This window comes from Anolis sagrei, chromosome 2 (assembly GCF_037176765.1).
Source record: "Anolis sagrei isolate rAnoSag1 chromosome 2, rAnoSag1.mat, whole genome shotgun sequence".
Taxonomy (NCBI): Eukaryota; Metazoa; Chordata; class Lepidosauria; order Squamata; family Dactyloidae; genus Anolis; species Anolis sagrei.
In genome coordinates, this window is record NC_090022.1 from 241,515,742 (window position 1) to 241,532,405 (window position 16,664).

At 36.8% G+C, this 16,664-nt stretch overlaps 1 protein-coding gene across 1 annotated transcript in view; it reads right to left on the reverse strand.

Moving 5' to 3' along the window:
- The window catches only part of HSD17B4 (hydroxysteroid 17-beta dehydrogenase 4), a 69,809-nt gene that overhangs the window by 20,598 nt on the left and 32,547 nt on the right, over positions 1-16,664 (reverse strand). Inside the window, exons 12-17 of the mRNA XM_060761948.2 lie at positions 14,775-14,881; positions 12,343-12,576; positions 10,401-10,452; positions 7,681-7,752; positions 6,025-6,128; positions 4,448-4,513 (exon numbers count right to left, since the gene is read on the reverse strand). Coding sequence (XP_060617931.2) covers positions 4,448-4,513; positions 6,025-6,128; positions 7,681-7,752; positions 10,401-10,452; positions 12,343-12,576; positions 14,775-14,881 — 635 coding nt within the window. The remainder of the gene's footprint in view (positions 1-4,447; positions 4,514-6,024; positions 6,129-7,680; positions 7,753-10,400; positions 10,453-12,342; positions 12,577-14,774; positions 14,882-16,664) is intronic.

Genomic DNA, 16,664 nt, shown 5'->3' on the forward strand with positions numbered 1-16,664 from the left:
GAGAAGAACTCATTTTATTCCAATTTGAAGGCGTCAAGCTAGTGAAGCCATTGGAATGGGGATCAATGATTCATTCAAGACAACTTTGCAAACAGCCTTCCGAGTTTATTATGAATGGCAAAAATAAAATAAAAATGTAAAAACCAGCAGCATGTATTATCCAGAGCTTGGAATACTAGGTGCAAAAATAAATTTAATGATATTGATCATTGGAAATTATGAAATTAATTCATGAACAATAACAACTAAACGTTGAAATGGTTTAATTAGTTAAGTTATTGTTCATTTGTTCCTATGCTTGAAATGTTGGCTTTCATTGTACATCATAGAATTTACAGAGAAGGGTATGGAATTTGTCATCATAGATCTAGAATTTTTTTATTATTATTATCACCTTCAAAGGTGCCTTTCTTCAATCTGGATTTTTTTCCCTGGAGATGGGTGTTGCCTGCACGTAGTGGGACTTCAACAAGTCTACAAATTGTCAAATCCATAAAGGCATCTAAAGTAAGGTATCTCATCTTACCATTTTGTCAATGATGTATTTATCACCTATTTTTTTTCTATCTCTTCCCACCTTCATCAGCATTTGTACGTTGTTCATTTATTTGCCCTTCCAACAGCTTGTTTAAAGGTCAATAATGTATGATGCTAAATGAAACATGTTCATTTCAGCTGGAGGACACTGATCCGCTGCATGTCAAGCAGTAAGTGGCAAGCTACCAATTCAGCCAGTGAATCAAGGTTGGAGAATTCTTAATTAGAAATGTTTTGCATGCTTTCAGCACACAACTGAATCACTCCGTATTCCTTATTCAAGAAGCATGATCTGGATTTTTTGGTTCCAACCTCCAAACTTAACAAAACCCACAACGGTTATGAGTCACTGGAGGAGGAGGGTTGTTGCAATTGGCAGATTGGAAGAGGTCGATAGAATTGGGATATAGAGAAAAAAACCCACAGAAGGCAAAATGGGGTTTTAAAGCACTTTCCACTCATATATAAGTCAACTTCATTTACAAGTAAATTTGGAGTCAAAATTATGGATCTTGATATGACCCATGCATAATTCAAGGGTCATTCTATGGAAGTGATTCTCAACTTGAGGGGTCCCAGATGTTTTGGCCTTCAACTCCCAGAAATCCTAACAGCTGGTAAACTGGCTGGGATTTCTGGGAGTTGTGGGCTAAATCACCTGGAAACACACAGGCTGAGAACTACTGTTCTAGGGAGTGAGGAAAGTACCTTTGCCACCTCAGGAGGCTAGGTCATAGACTCTATTTCCCCACCAAAAAGAAAACCATGGCAAAGAGAATAGAGGGAATTGGTGCTTCTTTAAGGTTCTCCCAGAATAGATTAATCTGTTTCCTTTAACCATTTACATCAGAGAAGGGGAATTAGAGTAAGGTACAGTACTCCCATAGACCCATGGATACGTCGATCCAGTTTTTGGAAGTTGATTTTTTAACTAAAATTTCTATACATGAGTAGACTGTAATGACCTCTTTGCCTAGACCTGTGTGAGCAATAATAAATACTGTATACTAAACAATAAGAAACAGTTCCAGAGGAAAAGTGTTCCTGCCATACATCAAGGGAACCACTGACCGCATAGGGAAGCTAATGAGGAAACACAACATACAAACAATCTACAAACCCACCAAGAAAATCCAACAAATGCTACGTTCAGCAAAGGACAAGAGGGATCCTCTCACCTCTGCAGGAGTCTACCGTATACCATGCAGCTGTGGACAAGTCTACATAAGGACCACCAAACGCAGCATTGCCCAAACACGAATCAAGGAACATGAAAGGCACTGCAGACTACTTCAACCAGAGAAGTCAGCCATAGCAGAGCACCTGATGAACCAGCCTGGACACAGCATATTATTTGAGAACACAGAAATGCTGAACCACACCAACAACACCATGTCAGACTACACAGAGAAGCCATTGAAATCCACAAGCATGTGGACAATTTCAACAGAAAGGAAGAGACCATGAAAATGAACAAAATCTGGCTACCAGTATTTAAAAACTCTACAATTACAACAGCAAAACAGCAGAGAGGAAACAACCAGGCACATCTTAGCACCTCTCAACAAAAGATTTTCCCAGGCTCAGCCAGGCCTTCAAATGCTAATGAAGGTGGTCAGTTGAAACATTCACACCTAGTTCCAGCAGATAAGAGCTCTTTGCCCCACCCCAGCCATTCCACAGATATATAAACCCATTGTCCTAATTCCGACAGACCTCACTACCTCTGAGGATGCTTGCCATAGATGCAGGCGAAACGTCAGGAGAAATGCCTCTAGAACATGGCCCTATAGCCCGAAAAAACCCACAAGAACCTAGTTCCAATGGAATTTGTTCCTGAGATGACATGGAATCAACATGTATTTATGGGCTTAGAAGAAAAGAAGCCAAAAGGGGGAAAGTTGAGGTGGAGAGTGTAGCTGGCATTGAAGAAAAATTTCCATGTAATTATGCAAGGGTCTAGCAATGCACTAAAGAATTCACACAATACATTCAGATATTCAGAAAAATGTGCTAAACTTTAACAAGGCATATCTCAACTGGTCAGTTAAGTCTTATGTCACCAGTGTTACTTGTACTATAATACTCAATAGTAATTCAGTTTTTAAAGAATACTTTATATTTTTAAAGGGATTTTAAAGCTGAGCTAAATCCATAATAGAAGAATCATAAAATGCTGTAACTGCATGCCTGCAACAATGAAATTACTTCTACACATTTTCAACAGTACAGAAAAACGAACCCATCTCTAAAAGGTAAAGGTTTCCCCTTGACACTAAGTCTAGTTATGTCCGACTTTGGAGGGTGGTGCTCATCTCCATTTCTAAGCAGAAGAGGTCATGTGTCCAGCATGATTGCATAGAGTTACGTTATCTTCCCGCTGAAGCGGTACCTGTTGATCTCACATTTGCATGTTTTCAAACTGTTAGATTAGCAGAACCTCGGGCTAACAGCGGGAGCTCACCTCACTCTCTGGATTCGAACCACTGATCTTTTGGTCAGCAAGTTCAGCAGTTCAGCTGTTTAACCCCCTGCATCTAACCCATCTCTAGATCATGACAAAAGTCAATTGATCAGGAGCATTAGGCTAAAGTCACTTATAGTACAGTTAGCTTGTTCTCCAATTAATAATGCTGACTGTCAAGTTTTATTTCCTAACAATTTAGGAGTTACTACCAGAGCAAAAAAGGAAAAGCAATATCTAGCCTATCCACACTAATTTTTCAATATTTTCTGCTGCCAACAATAAAGGTCATTGGCAAAAGCAACATAAATTGAAGTCAATCACAAGGACATTATTTTAGGTATAAGAGCAAATATATGTTTCTCAGTAATTAATATGTGTTTTAATAAAATACATTCCCATGCCTAAAATAACTTTCCTCAAATAATCTCACTGGTGACAAATCATGGATACTTAGCTCATTATGATTAAACTGGAAGGGATGAGGGAAAGTCATTATTTAACTACTTGTCACTTGATTTTCTGACAAATAACAGCTGTTGGAAAAGGATCATGACTGTGGATCTGGGGGCAGAAGGTTAATCCCTTCTCTGTGACATTTTCTCAAATGAAGTGTCTCTGCCGTGGAGGACAAATATATGTATAGTGTACACATGACACTTCATATACTTACAAGTAAAAATGACTGCCCTTTTCCGAAGAATCATATAATTTGCTATCTTTACAACAACTAATTTTTACATGGAAACTAAAAAACGGCAAGCAAAAGCAGCTGCAGATGTCTGAAAGCCTATAGAAGACATGGAGTTATGTTCCGCCGCATTAAAAAAATTCTGAAGTTTCATCAGATGAGAGCATGCCCATTTTTAAATTTAACTTTAAAAAAAATAGTTAACAATTTGGATTGGTATTCTAACTACTGATATTTCTTACATTACCTAAAATGTGCACATTTAACTGACAGAACTGATTGTTGGAAGTTTTGATAAGTTACCATAATGTTTGTGAGCTTGTAAAAGAACTGCAGTCAGTAGTTTCACAAGAAATTGATATTTCGATAGGAATGTTTACATTAAAACCAGCTTCCAAGTAAGTAACTCTGGATTGAACGTGAACCTGCAAACAATTTTAGTAACCAGATGACTAACCCTCCATGTATGGGGAAAAAAAACCTGAGTGCCACAAGGGATGCTACAGAGTGTGCCAAAGATAGATTTAGTCCTGCCTTCTTTGAGATTAATTCCTCGCAAGATTATCTGATGGATTAACAGACAACAGTAGTGTGAATTAAGGCCAGTCCTCTTGTATAACACCAAAACCTCATGATAGGGCATTTGAGGTAGTAAAAGAAGAAAAAGAAAAGGGGTGGGGGGAAGCATTTCTAAGACATCAAATGCAGAAAAGGATACATAATAATCTCTCTCTCTTTTTAGGGAGAACATTTACCTGATCTATTGTAGTGACATCAGTGGCTACAGCATCCGGTGGTCTGCTGGGCAGATTCACTGTCCCCTGAAAAGCAAGGGAAGAAAATAATAACACACATACTTTTATTTAACTCAGTAAAATGCCAACAACCCATTTTACAACTGAATGTTCTGATTTTATTCTGCTGTACATAAGCATTGTGTGAAGAGGGAAATTCAGTGACTACTGACCTATCACTAGACAGAGGAGCTGTACAATTTGGCTTAAGCAATGCACAGTACAAGAAGCCAATGGGCAGCAGTAGTAAATTTGGAGAAGGCAGAGTACTTTGCTTTGTGGTCATAAACAGCATGGCATCAAGACTCTGAAGGGATATTCTGGGAATTGTCAGTTCACCAAATGAGTATACAGCAAGGAGGAAAAACCTGAGTAAAATGCAAGTAGGCATGCCCCCCATACTGATTTTGAATACTAGGTCCTGGAGAGTTGAGTGCCAAGATCTATTTACAAGTTTAATTCTTTTTTCCATTCTCCTTGATACTTTAATCCTCACATACTAGAATAAACAAACCTACAATTTAGTTTGTGGAGTATTTTATGACTTCAATAACAATTTAATACATTGTAGGCAGAGCATTAAAATGCCCTCATATTCAAAGGAATATGTGTTTGTGCAGAATTCCATCCAAAAAACCCAAAGGCAGAGAACACAAAATGTCCTTCCTTCTTCTCACTGTCCTTTGAACAGCAAGTGAAACATCTCTGTTGTGAGAGGCTTTTAGGAATTGACTGCAAGGGCTTTTAACAGTATGCTTTTTAAAAATCATTCATCTTTTCATGGCTATCCTTTAAAGGATTTTAAAGGAAACTGTATTTAGCAACGACTTTCATGTTTTTAAAATGTATTTATGAATATATTTTATTTTTTGGAGGTTAACTTGAGTATTGTATTGAGAAGAAGTCAGAATATAAAAGAATAAACAAGAACAACATAGAAGTAAAATAAAAATAAACAATTAAAAGTCTTCACTTCTTGCATTCTGAAGGCTTTTATGAAGTTGATGCATTTTAAATATATTTAACATTAAATGTTTTAATTTACAAATTGTTTAATTTTAATCATATATTATACAGATGCAGGCAGTCCTTGAATCACAAACATCCAACTTATGAACAGGGTGGAACAACAAGAAGGGAGAGAAATCTACCCCTTGGAAGTGAAATTCGTTCCTGGAAGAGTTATGGGGAAATGGTGTCTCCACTGAAGATTTGTCACCAATCCTTGTTTCTGCAACAACCCAAATTTTATCAAATCCAATCATCACAGGGACAGAAAGTGAGGCGAAATCCTCTGAACAGGGGCACAGACATCAAAACAAACACCACAGGGGTGTTAACCCTGTGCTATCCAAAGATAGACAGACAGATAGATTTGGATGGAGTTACACTTAAAATGTACCTCTTCCGACTTACATACAAATAGAGTTTAAGAACAAAAATACAGAACTTATCTTGTTCGTAACTTGGGAACTGCCTGTATTTGTACATAGTTAATCTGTCAATCAAAATAAATCAGTTTTCTCTAACTAGCTTACTTTGCCTTTCTCAGATGAGCGCTTTCCACCGAAACCACCAGCTCCAACAACAAACACAGCGAATTGATTGTAGCATACCAGATCCTTTCCAGAATATGTGTGGACTAAAAAGAAACACAAATGGAAAGAAGAACTGTTTTAATGTGTATTAATTTTAATCTTAATTTAAATGTTTATTTTAATTATATGTTGTTTTTAAAGCACTGAATAGTTGCCTATGTGTAAAGCTACCTTGAGTTCCCTTTGAGGTTGAAAAGGGCCAGGTATAAATATGGCAAATAAATAAATAAATAAATAAGAACATTCTGAGTTTATTTACACAAAACACTGTATGTCACTCAAACACACACACATAAATATTGTAAAATACAATAATAAACTAGATATTTGATATCAATTTCTTTGAATGGCTATTTAGGAGGCGTGAGAGGGGTGAGGGTCTCTGCCAATGGAGAGGTGCTTCTAGGACAGGAAGAGCATGACCCCCTTGGCAATCCTTCATATGTCCATAGAGAGCTTTGTGGATGTAGATCTGCCTGTATTTTTGCTGGTATTCCAAAGAAAGGCCCCTGGATCAGAAAATTGGTTATGTCACACTAGGGCTGCTAGACTTAATTTCCCTTCTAATTATATCAGTAAAGGATCAAGCCTCAGAAAAGAAACTTCATAGGGATCAAAAGTCTAGCAAGGTGAGTACAGATCTTAATCCCTTAGGAAGTGATGTCACAAGAAGTCATGAGTGGAAAAAATTAAGCAGCTTTGTTCTAAGCGATATATACTATAGGCTTTGTTTGATACTTCCTGCTAATTCTTTTGGTTTATCTCTGTGTTGCTCTTATTGATATTTATAGACTGAGTATGTTTTTTCCAAACTATTTGGAAACAAAAGTGTTTTGGAACTCAGACTTTATTTAGATTTTGCAATATTTTTATATACATAATGAAATATCTTGGAGATGGGACCCAAGTCTTAACTTCAAATTCATTTATGTTTCATTTATGCATTTATACACATAGCCTGAAAGTAATTTGAAACAAAATGTTTTTAATAATGTTACACATGAAGCAAAGCTGGTGTATACTGAACCATTGGAAAACAAAGGTGTCAATATCTCAGCCGCCCACATAGACCATTTTGGATTTTGGAGCATCTCAGATTTCAGAAACCTATATTTGCTAAACCTGTATTTAATAGATCTTTATCATTCTGATGTTACCTGTCCTAGAGAGTGTCAACTGAAAGGTAACATATAAATATTGAAAATAAATAAATCTGATTTGTGACTTCTATATGACACTGTTTCCCCTGGATGAAGAAATTACAAGAGGAACTAGGCTCCATATCTTAACTTTGAGACACAAAAATCTTAATACTAAACCCACAGGCATTCAAGCTAACAGAAGATGTACATGAAGAAAAACAGAAATGATCTTCAGGCTTATTACCCTTTTTTGGCAAAATATCAAGACCTGTTCATGCATTACATTTTTATGTGTATAGCAAGGTGATACTCAAGTTGCCCTTAAGACAAGAGAATAAATATTATACAAACTTCCCCAGAGAGGGCTTCAAGGCACAATTTGAAAGGAACATGCAGTTTTAGAGATTGTATTTTTCTGACCATTTATGCCCTTAACATTAAGCAAAATAGTTACCATCTATGAGTAAAACTGCTCCTGAGCCTTTATCGAGAATGTCAGCAACAGTGGCTTCTGAAATTAGTCTTCCTAAAATAAAATAAATAAAATTAAATGACCATCATGAATCAGCAAGAATTGCTTTCTTTTTTTAAACACACTTCCACAGAAAAAATCAATAGCTACCATTATAAAACAAGTACTTCCCAAAAATCAGAAATAGCATGGCATTATTAGAAACAAGTATCATATGCCACAAAATATTGAATACTAGGATCCAAGTGTTAAAGGCTTATCACAGCCTTAATGCATGTGCACATCAAATGGACCTGACTACAGCCTAAATGAATTGACATCAGATGGAGTTTTTAATTTATTGTTATTGTAATTTATTGTTGTCCCATCTAGGCATTTGTTTGCCCAACACTGATGAACAGAAAAAAAAAAAACTTCTTCCACTCTTTCCAAAGTGCTGCTGCCACACAGATTTTTTAAAATTAGATCTCCTTGATGTCTTCAAGCTGTTTAAGGGCTGTTGTTCTAGACCAGTGTTTCTCAATCTGGGGGTCAGGATTCTAGGGGGAGTCACAAGAGGGTTTCAGAGGGATCACCAAGACCATCAGAAAACACGTTGTTCTAATGGTCTTAGGAACCCCTTTGGCAGAGAAGGCTGAAGATCTCTCCGCCTGTCCTTCTCGTCCTTTTTGAAAACAGACAGCAAATCCTCCTATTGCTGTGATTGGCCAGCCTCTCAGCCAAGGGGAGGACTGTTTCTTGGACTCCAAGCAGGGAGGGGAGACCAGGCATGCTCAGCACATGGCAGCATGGTACGTATGTGCAGGTGGGGGAGAGCATGTGAGACTGAAGGTAGGCTCACAAGTCCCTTCAAGGCAAGAGGGAAAGCACCCATGTGAGGTGGGACTGAGAGTGGCCCAGAAGCATCAGGAAGAGGAGCAGCAGAAGCAACTTAGGTAATTTGTAACGCTATTTATTAGAAAAAAAGTCAGTCTTTCCTTTTGTTTTTTTATTAATGCTCCAATTAGAAAATTCATAAAGATGTGAGTGAACTACAACTCCCAAAATTGTGGGTCAATCCTTCCCAAACCCCACTAGTATTCAGAGTTGGCCACATTGAGTCTGTGTGTCAAGTTTGGTCCAGATCCATCATTGTTTGAGTCCACAGTGCTCTCTGGATATAGATGAAGTACGACTCCAAAACTCAAGGTCAAGGCCCTTGTTAATTCTATCATTGGTGGAGTTCAGAAGGCTCTTTGATTGTAGGTGAACTATAAATCCCAGCAACTACAATTCCCAAATGACAAAATTAATTTCCCCCCCCCCCCAAAAAAAAAAAACCCCTTAATATTCAAATTTGGGCGTATCGGGTATTTGTGCCAAATTTGTTCCAGTGAATGAAAATACATTCTACATAACAGATATTTACATTATAATTAATAATAGTAGAAAAATTACAGTTATGAAGTAGCAACAAAAGGGTTTTATGGTTGGGAATTGTTTTAATGGGTCATGGCTTTATGAAGGTTGAGAAACACTGTATTGTCGAAGGCTTTCATGGCTGGAATCACTGGGTTGCTGTAGGTTTTTTTGGACTATATGGTCATGGTCTAGAGGCATTCTCTCCTGACGTTTTGCCTGCACCTATGGCAAGCATCCTCAGAGGTAGTGAGATCTGTTGGAACTAGGAAAAAGGGTTTATATATCTGTGGAATGATTAGGGTGAGACAAAGGACTCTTGTCTGCTGGAGCTAGGTGTGAATGTTTCAACTGTTCTAGACTTTTAGGCTCCACTTCACTTTAAGCCTCGTAACAACGGCTAGGCATGTAAAATTATCAATTATCAATATAATTTTATTGACTGCAACCTGTGCTATACATTATTCAGACCCTTATTATCATCCAGCATTCTACACTTTATAGACGTAATTATCCTTCAACCTATGGAAACTCCAGGATCTTATTCGTGTATTCATCAGGAAGGTCCAACTGGACCGAAAGACAGCCATTTTCCTATTATACCTGTTGTGTATATATGTTCTGTGAAAATATCTATCATCTCTTTTCTAATTTTAGTCTTTCTTAGTCTCTCCAGAATCCAGACCCTCCCGGTTTTGGAGTATGTTTATTTGAGATAGCATTTCTCCATTGTAAGGCTAATAATTATTGGCTAACTATATGCTGTATCAACTTGCTGGTTGCATTTATGAAGCTCTAACATAATAGGTTGTTGTAGGTTTTTTCAGGTTATACGGCCATGTTCTAGTTCTAGAGACATTAACTCCTGACGTTTCTCCTGACAAGCATTCTCAGACATAGTGGATGCTTGAGGATGCCTGTCATAGATGCCACAGAAACGTCAGGAGAGAATGCCTCTAGAACATGGTCATAAACCTACAACAACCCAGTGATTTTGGCCATGAAAGCCTTTGACAATACTCTAACATAATATTATTTATAACTGTGTATATTTTTGTTCTTGTGTTTTGAATTCATTCTTGTTTTGAATTCCTGTTTTGAAACAATTCAGTGCAAGAAGTACTGAGACCAATTCCTCTAAAATGCTACAACTGAAGCCCCAAAATTGAAACAGGCCAAATATCAGAGCATGTAGGAGGGCATCCTTGAGAACAAGAATCCAAAATACCCCACAATATAAAAAAGTGAATATTTTAGCATAACGCAAAATATTTTTAGAGATTGATTAACTAGATGTGTCTTACCTGATGTAGGTATTGGCTTATATATTTCCAGATACTGCTCACCATGTAATACCTACAGTAAGACAGAAATAACATTCACAGAATTTATCATTAAAATGCTGCTACCACTTAAGCTTCAGAACATTTTAAAATTGTTAAGATTATTTTTACTTAATTGATACATGGCAAAGAAATCTAACACTATTTGTTTAAATAATTCTATTAAATATTTATATGAAGGAGCCCCCGGGGCAGCGGGGTAAACCGTTGAGCTGCTGAACTTGCTGATCAAAAGGTTGGCGATTCAAATCTGGGGAGTGGGGAGCACTCCCACTGTTAGCCCCAGCTTCTGTCCACCTAGAAGTTCGAAAATATGCAAATGTGAGTACATCAATAGGTACTGCTCTGGCAGGAAGGTAACAGCACTCCATGCAATCATGTCAGCCACATGACCTTGGAGGCATCTACGGACAATGCTGGCTCTTTGGCTTTGAAATGGAGATGAGCACCACCTTTACCTTTAACTTATTTCTATTAAAATAGTTACATTAAAGATTTTTAAACACACAATTGTGTTATAAATGGTTTGGCATATACTTCCTTGATTGGAATTACCATATGAATAAATTATGTGCTCAGATAAAATAATATTTTCAATGTAAATGCATATTGAAGAAAGTACAGATAAAATAGACTTTTTTCTTTTCAAAGTATCATTTTATGCTGAAAAAGAATAAAAATAAAAGCCATTATTATTGTTATCGACATTTTATGACTCTTCAGAGTCCGTTGCGTGTATATAGTATTAGGTTCGGACCCCCCAGGTTTTCCCAGACTTCTATTTACAGTGCTCTTCTTTGTTTAATTCAATCATCACTAAGAAATTTTATATTATATTATTTTAGAATAATTACAACTCATCATTATTCTTCACTTTTTGCCTGTCTTTTGAAAGGAAAAGGTGAATTTGTGGGGGCTTCCACAGGTCTAAAGAGGCAAACATGTACACAATATGTAAAGCACAATGTATTCCATTTCTTTATTTAACACCTGAATAAAATATATTGCGGCCGACATAAAATTATGTGAAATCAAAGAATTAATAAATTCAAATGTTGCTTCATAATTGGCACATTGATTCTACTGAATGGTTATCAGTACTAAAGATTCAATAGTTTCATCTTTCTCTAAATTATTAAATTGAAAGTATTACCATTACCATTACCTGAGGCCTTTCACACTACACCAGAGCTTTCAAGACATTTAATATTGGTGACAAACTGTTTAGACATGCATCATTTTGTGACACAGTGATTCAGTTTTACTAACAAACCTCTTATAAGAGATGTGGACACACACATAAATAGAAATAATGGAAAATATGGAGACACAACATATCTCATAGAAAGCTTTCATTACATTTTTTAAAATACATGACTTTTTTACACAGACTGAGAGGTTTCTTGTTACGTTCACAAGACACACCTACACACTGTATTCAACACACTAAAGTGTTGTGAAACACTATTTGGAAAGCTATGCACTGCATGATTACAATGCCTTGATTCCACTTTAACTGAAATCGCAGCATCCTATGGAATCCTGGGATTTGCAGTTTAGTGAATAGTTATTTAAAAGTCTGAGATAAATAACTATCCTGGAACACTAAATTGTAAATCCCAGGATTCTATTGGATGGAAGCCCTGCTGTTAAAGTGGAACAATAGCATTATAGTTATGTAATGTGAAAAGGCCCGAGAAAAGAGCAACTGAGGAGAAAAGCATGTGCTGCTTTATTTCAAAGCCAAGCTATGGACTCCCCATACAGAATTAAGAAATACATTTCAGATTTTAATATCTGAAAATCTTTTCTAATTGCCAAACTTATGACTGTCATGGCTATGTGCAATATTTACTAACAACTGATCCATGAACTCCATCCAATTGTTAAGGCAGATACTTGCCTTTGTAAAATCGATTGCAAGGCCTGGAATATCAGACATGCCAGCACTCATGGAGGCTTGAGCTGGTATGACTCCAAAGCTAGGAAGACAGCAAAATCCCTCACTTCCTTCAAAGAGGAACTTCAAGTGGTCTGGATCTTTTGTTGACATGCCCACACCAAGTGCATACAAGATGGGCTCCAAATGAGTGTATTCATAGGTGAGTGGAGGCATCTTCTGGCCAATAGCCTTTGTCTATGTAAAAGGAAGAGATGAGCACACTTTAATACTGTAACTTTTAAATGTTTAGCTATTTACATCCCAAACATTTAGAAGGTAATAAGATCATGAACAGTACATTACTACTCATCAGAACACCTCTAGACGTTTAGAATAGACCTGTGGTTCTCAAATTGTACTCCAGGGAGCCCTTGGGGCTCTGTGAAGCATACTGAGGGGTTCCACGATGGCCCTTCGGGTTTCTGCTATTATTATTATTATTATTATTATTATTATTATTATTATTATTACTATTATTACAAAGGCGGGATAGCCACCCATTTGGGGTGCTTTGATTGTGCATGGCAGAAGGGGGTTGGACTGGATGGCCTTTGTTTCTATTACTTATTATTATTATTATTATTATTATTATTACTACTACTACTATTGCTACAAAGGCTGAGTGTCCCTCTGTTGGGGGTGCTTTGATTGTCCTTTTCCTGCATGGCAAAAGGGGGTTGGACTGGATAGCCCCTGAGGTCTTCCACTGAAATACTGTTAAGTTTATGTTGGTCAAAAAGTTTGCCCATGCTTGATATATACACATGATATAATATATAATATATAATATATAAACAGTTATTGGGGTTCCATGAGAAACTTTTGCTTCAAAAAGGGCTCTGCAGCTGAAAACGTTTGGGAACTCCTAGAATAGACTGAATGAATGAAGAGGAAGAGAGATTACAGTCTCATTGCTCTCAGGACACAAACAATGAATGTAACTTGCCTTTGTAAAATCGATTGCAAGGCCTGCAGTTTTCTATTTGAAAACTGATATGGTTCTATATTTTTATGATCTAGTAAGCTTGACAAGGTGGAAAGTAAGGTAGAAATATAAGCACATTTTAAAAATGGGAAGTAAACACAGACTGAACTCTCAGCTAAACATACCAATGCATTAACTTCACTCTAGCTTCTAAAAAGCCAGGAAGGTCAAACCACCGATTGACATCCAAAATTGATGATACAGTCAATCCTCTATTTCCACCGATTTGCTATCCACAGATTCAAGCACACATGGCTTGAAAATATTCCAAACAAATTTCAAAAAAGCAAATCTGGATTTTGCCATTTCATATAAGGGATACTCTTTTACTGTTCCACTGAATATAATCAGACTTGAGAATCCATGGATTTTGATATCTGTGGAGATGGGATCTGAGACCAAAACCCAGAAAATATTAAGAACCCACTGTACCTGAAAACAGGTAATATTCAATTAATTCTTCTTGCTGAAAGGATGACATCCAATTGCTTAATCACAAAGAGAGTTTCCCCCTCTAATCCCCTTAATATTTTCAAAAACTGGAAGGCTGAGTGATGTAGAGCGAACGTGGGAAAGAGGGTTTGGAATATGTAAAGGCAAATTTCTACTGTCTTGCCAAATTTAGCATTATGCAATAGATCATACGCAGAGATAGTGAATCTGGATGGCAATGAAGAACAAACAAACCTCTTTTGGCTGCAAGAGCAATTCTCTTAGAACATGCAATTTAAATATTACAGTGCTGCTTTTCATCTGCTTTCCAACAGAACTAATGTATGCCTAAACTAATACTGTTTAGTCCCATCCCCCTTCCCAAATAAGGTCGCCTGCTGATATTACTAAGCTCTTCCCTTCATGATCATATTTTGCATGGAACAGCCTTTTACACACAAACAACCTCATGGTAAAAAAAAAAATTCTGCCTTTTCATATTAAAATAACAAGATTTGAGAATCTAACGCTCTAGAGAACTGAGACATCTTGGATCTGGAGAATGGAGATATATTTACATGTAAATAACCTAATTGTAGAGCATATTTCTACCTTTCTAATTAATTAGATTTGAATATTTTGAGAATATTTGGATGAAGGATTCATCCACAATGAAAAATTATACAAAGAACTTACACCTATCTAATGAAACCTAAGATTTAAGATGTCTTAATTCTGCAAAGCATTAGATTCCCGAGTCTAATACATCCTGTAATTCTCATCAACATTATTTGATGTAACAGAAAAGTGACTGTGGAAAAAGGGTGCTCCTATTCCCCTCTTCTCTGGCTCTCAATCTGAAAATGACCTTTTGGGACAACTGTTTCTTCTGAGTCATATGTCACAGCAATTTTTCCTGGCTTCAGGCAACATGATGTCTTCAAGCTGAGTACCTTGAAAACGCATTTTTACTTACAGGGTCAATGCCTGTGGAGAATGCTGATGTAGTGTGGCTTGTGGGATTTGGGGAGACATCTTGAGATTCTATTTGACTTAACACATCATTCAGCATGCTGACGGATTCTGGAAATAGAAAAAGGGAAAGGCTTTGAAACAATTTAAAAGAATGAAATGTAAAGAACCTTTCCAAGAATACTTACGGAGCCATCACAGCGACAAAATGCCAACAAGGCACTTCAACATTGTGTTTGAAGAAGTTCTATTTTTGTGCAAAAGATTTTATCACACTTTACTATGTGCACGTGTTTTATGAAGTACTTGCTAATGCAAACCTCTTAGCCATTTTTGTAAGTATAGGTGAAGGTCACTGTCAACATAAATCAAGTAAACCTATTATATTCTACATTTATTTTCTGGATATACAGAAGCAGCTTTTTGTGGAAGAGTATGAAAGACTTGGTATTAATTGTAATCATACTAAAAATTCTATAATTTTAATTAAAATTCAGCTCTGCACATTTTCAATAAAGAAAACAACAACCTAGATTTCATTTAATCTACCTCCCTAAGAACATATGCTGCAATATCTTGGAACCCCCAAATATGTATGAAGGTCCCATAGTAGAATACTCAAGCTTAGGCCATTCTACAGTCTCAGAAGCAAGAAGGGTGTTTTGGAAGAAAGAGACAAGCCTGAAAGAATTCTGGCTGAGGTCTAGTGACAAAAGTGTTGGGGGTCAAAGTAGGGAGACAGTAATAAATCTTCAACAAAAATTCCCATTTTCTTAAATAAGCTGATATCATCATAACCTGATTTCCAGATGTAATGAATGAGAAGCAACTGGAAAAACTTACATCATATTGAAGATTTAAAAGCTGAACTGAAAAGACTCTGACACAAGCTAGTAAAAGTGGTCCCAGTGGTGATCGGCACACTGAGTGAAGTGCCTAAAGATCTTGGTCTGCACTTAAAAACAATTAGCGCTGACAAAATCACCATCTGTCAGCTGCAAAAGGCCACCCTACTCAGATTTGTATGCATTACATAGTACTAGACACTTGGGAAGTGTCCGACATGTGATCCAATACAAAAGCCAGCATAGTGATCTTGTTTGCTGTGTATCAAATAATAATAATAATTTTACTTCTTACCCGCCTTTCTTCATGGCTTGAGGCAGGTTACAACATCACTAAAAGCACATAATCATATATAAAATACACATATGAAAATGTATTTCTAAAAAATACATATATTTAAAAAGACAGAGCAATGATTAGAATATAATGGATACAAGACGTGAGTTAAAAATTCACATCAGAGCTACATATCTGACCTTGTGCATGTATAACATATTTTCGGCATAAACGACTGTTTCTCAGGGGAAAATTACACATGACTTTAACCATTGCATTGTGGATTCAGGGTTGTTTTAATAAATAGCCAGCATAGCAAGAGGAATCTGGATCAGGAAAAACAACAAGCCTATGTTTCTTGTCAGTAGGTATGAATCTTCGGCTACATGACTATTTTCAGAAGAAGCCTGCCTAACTACTCTCTGATTTTGGAAACCAGGTAGGGTCAATCACTGCTATCACTTGGATGGAAGACTGTCAAGAAATGTCAAGTAGAGTGGGCTGTATTTAAGGGGAAGGGACTTGCAAAACTACCTTGGAGTAGTCCTTGACTAAGAAAGCTCTCTGAAATTCATGGAAACACACACACACATTTTTTAAAAAGTACTCATAAAATGAGTTCTACAGTAGTGTATGTTGACAACTGTGTGGCACAGGAAACTTCATTCCCACTCGCAGCATTAGATTTACAATATTTTAGCACTTCAGCAGGCTGAGTCATTCATGCTATGCAAGGTCACACATTCAGTATCTCCAGCCAACACACTAAGGA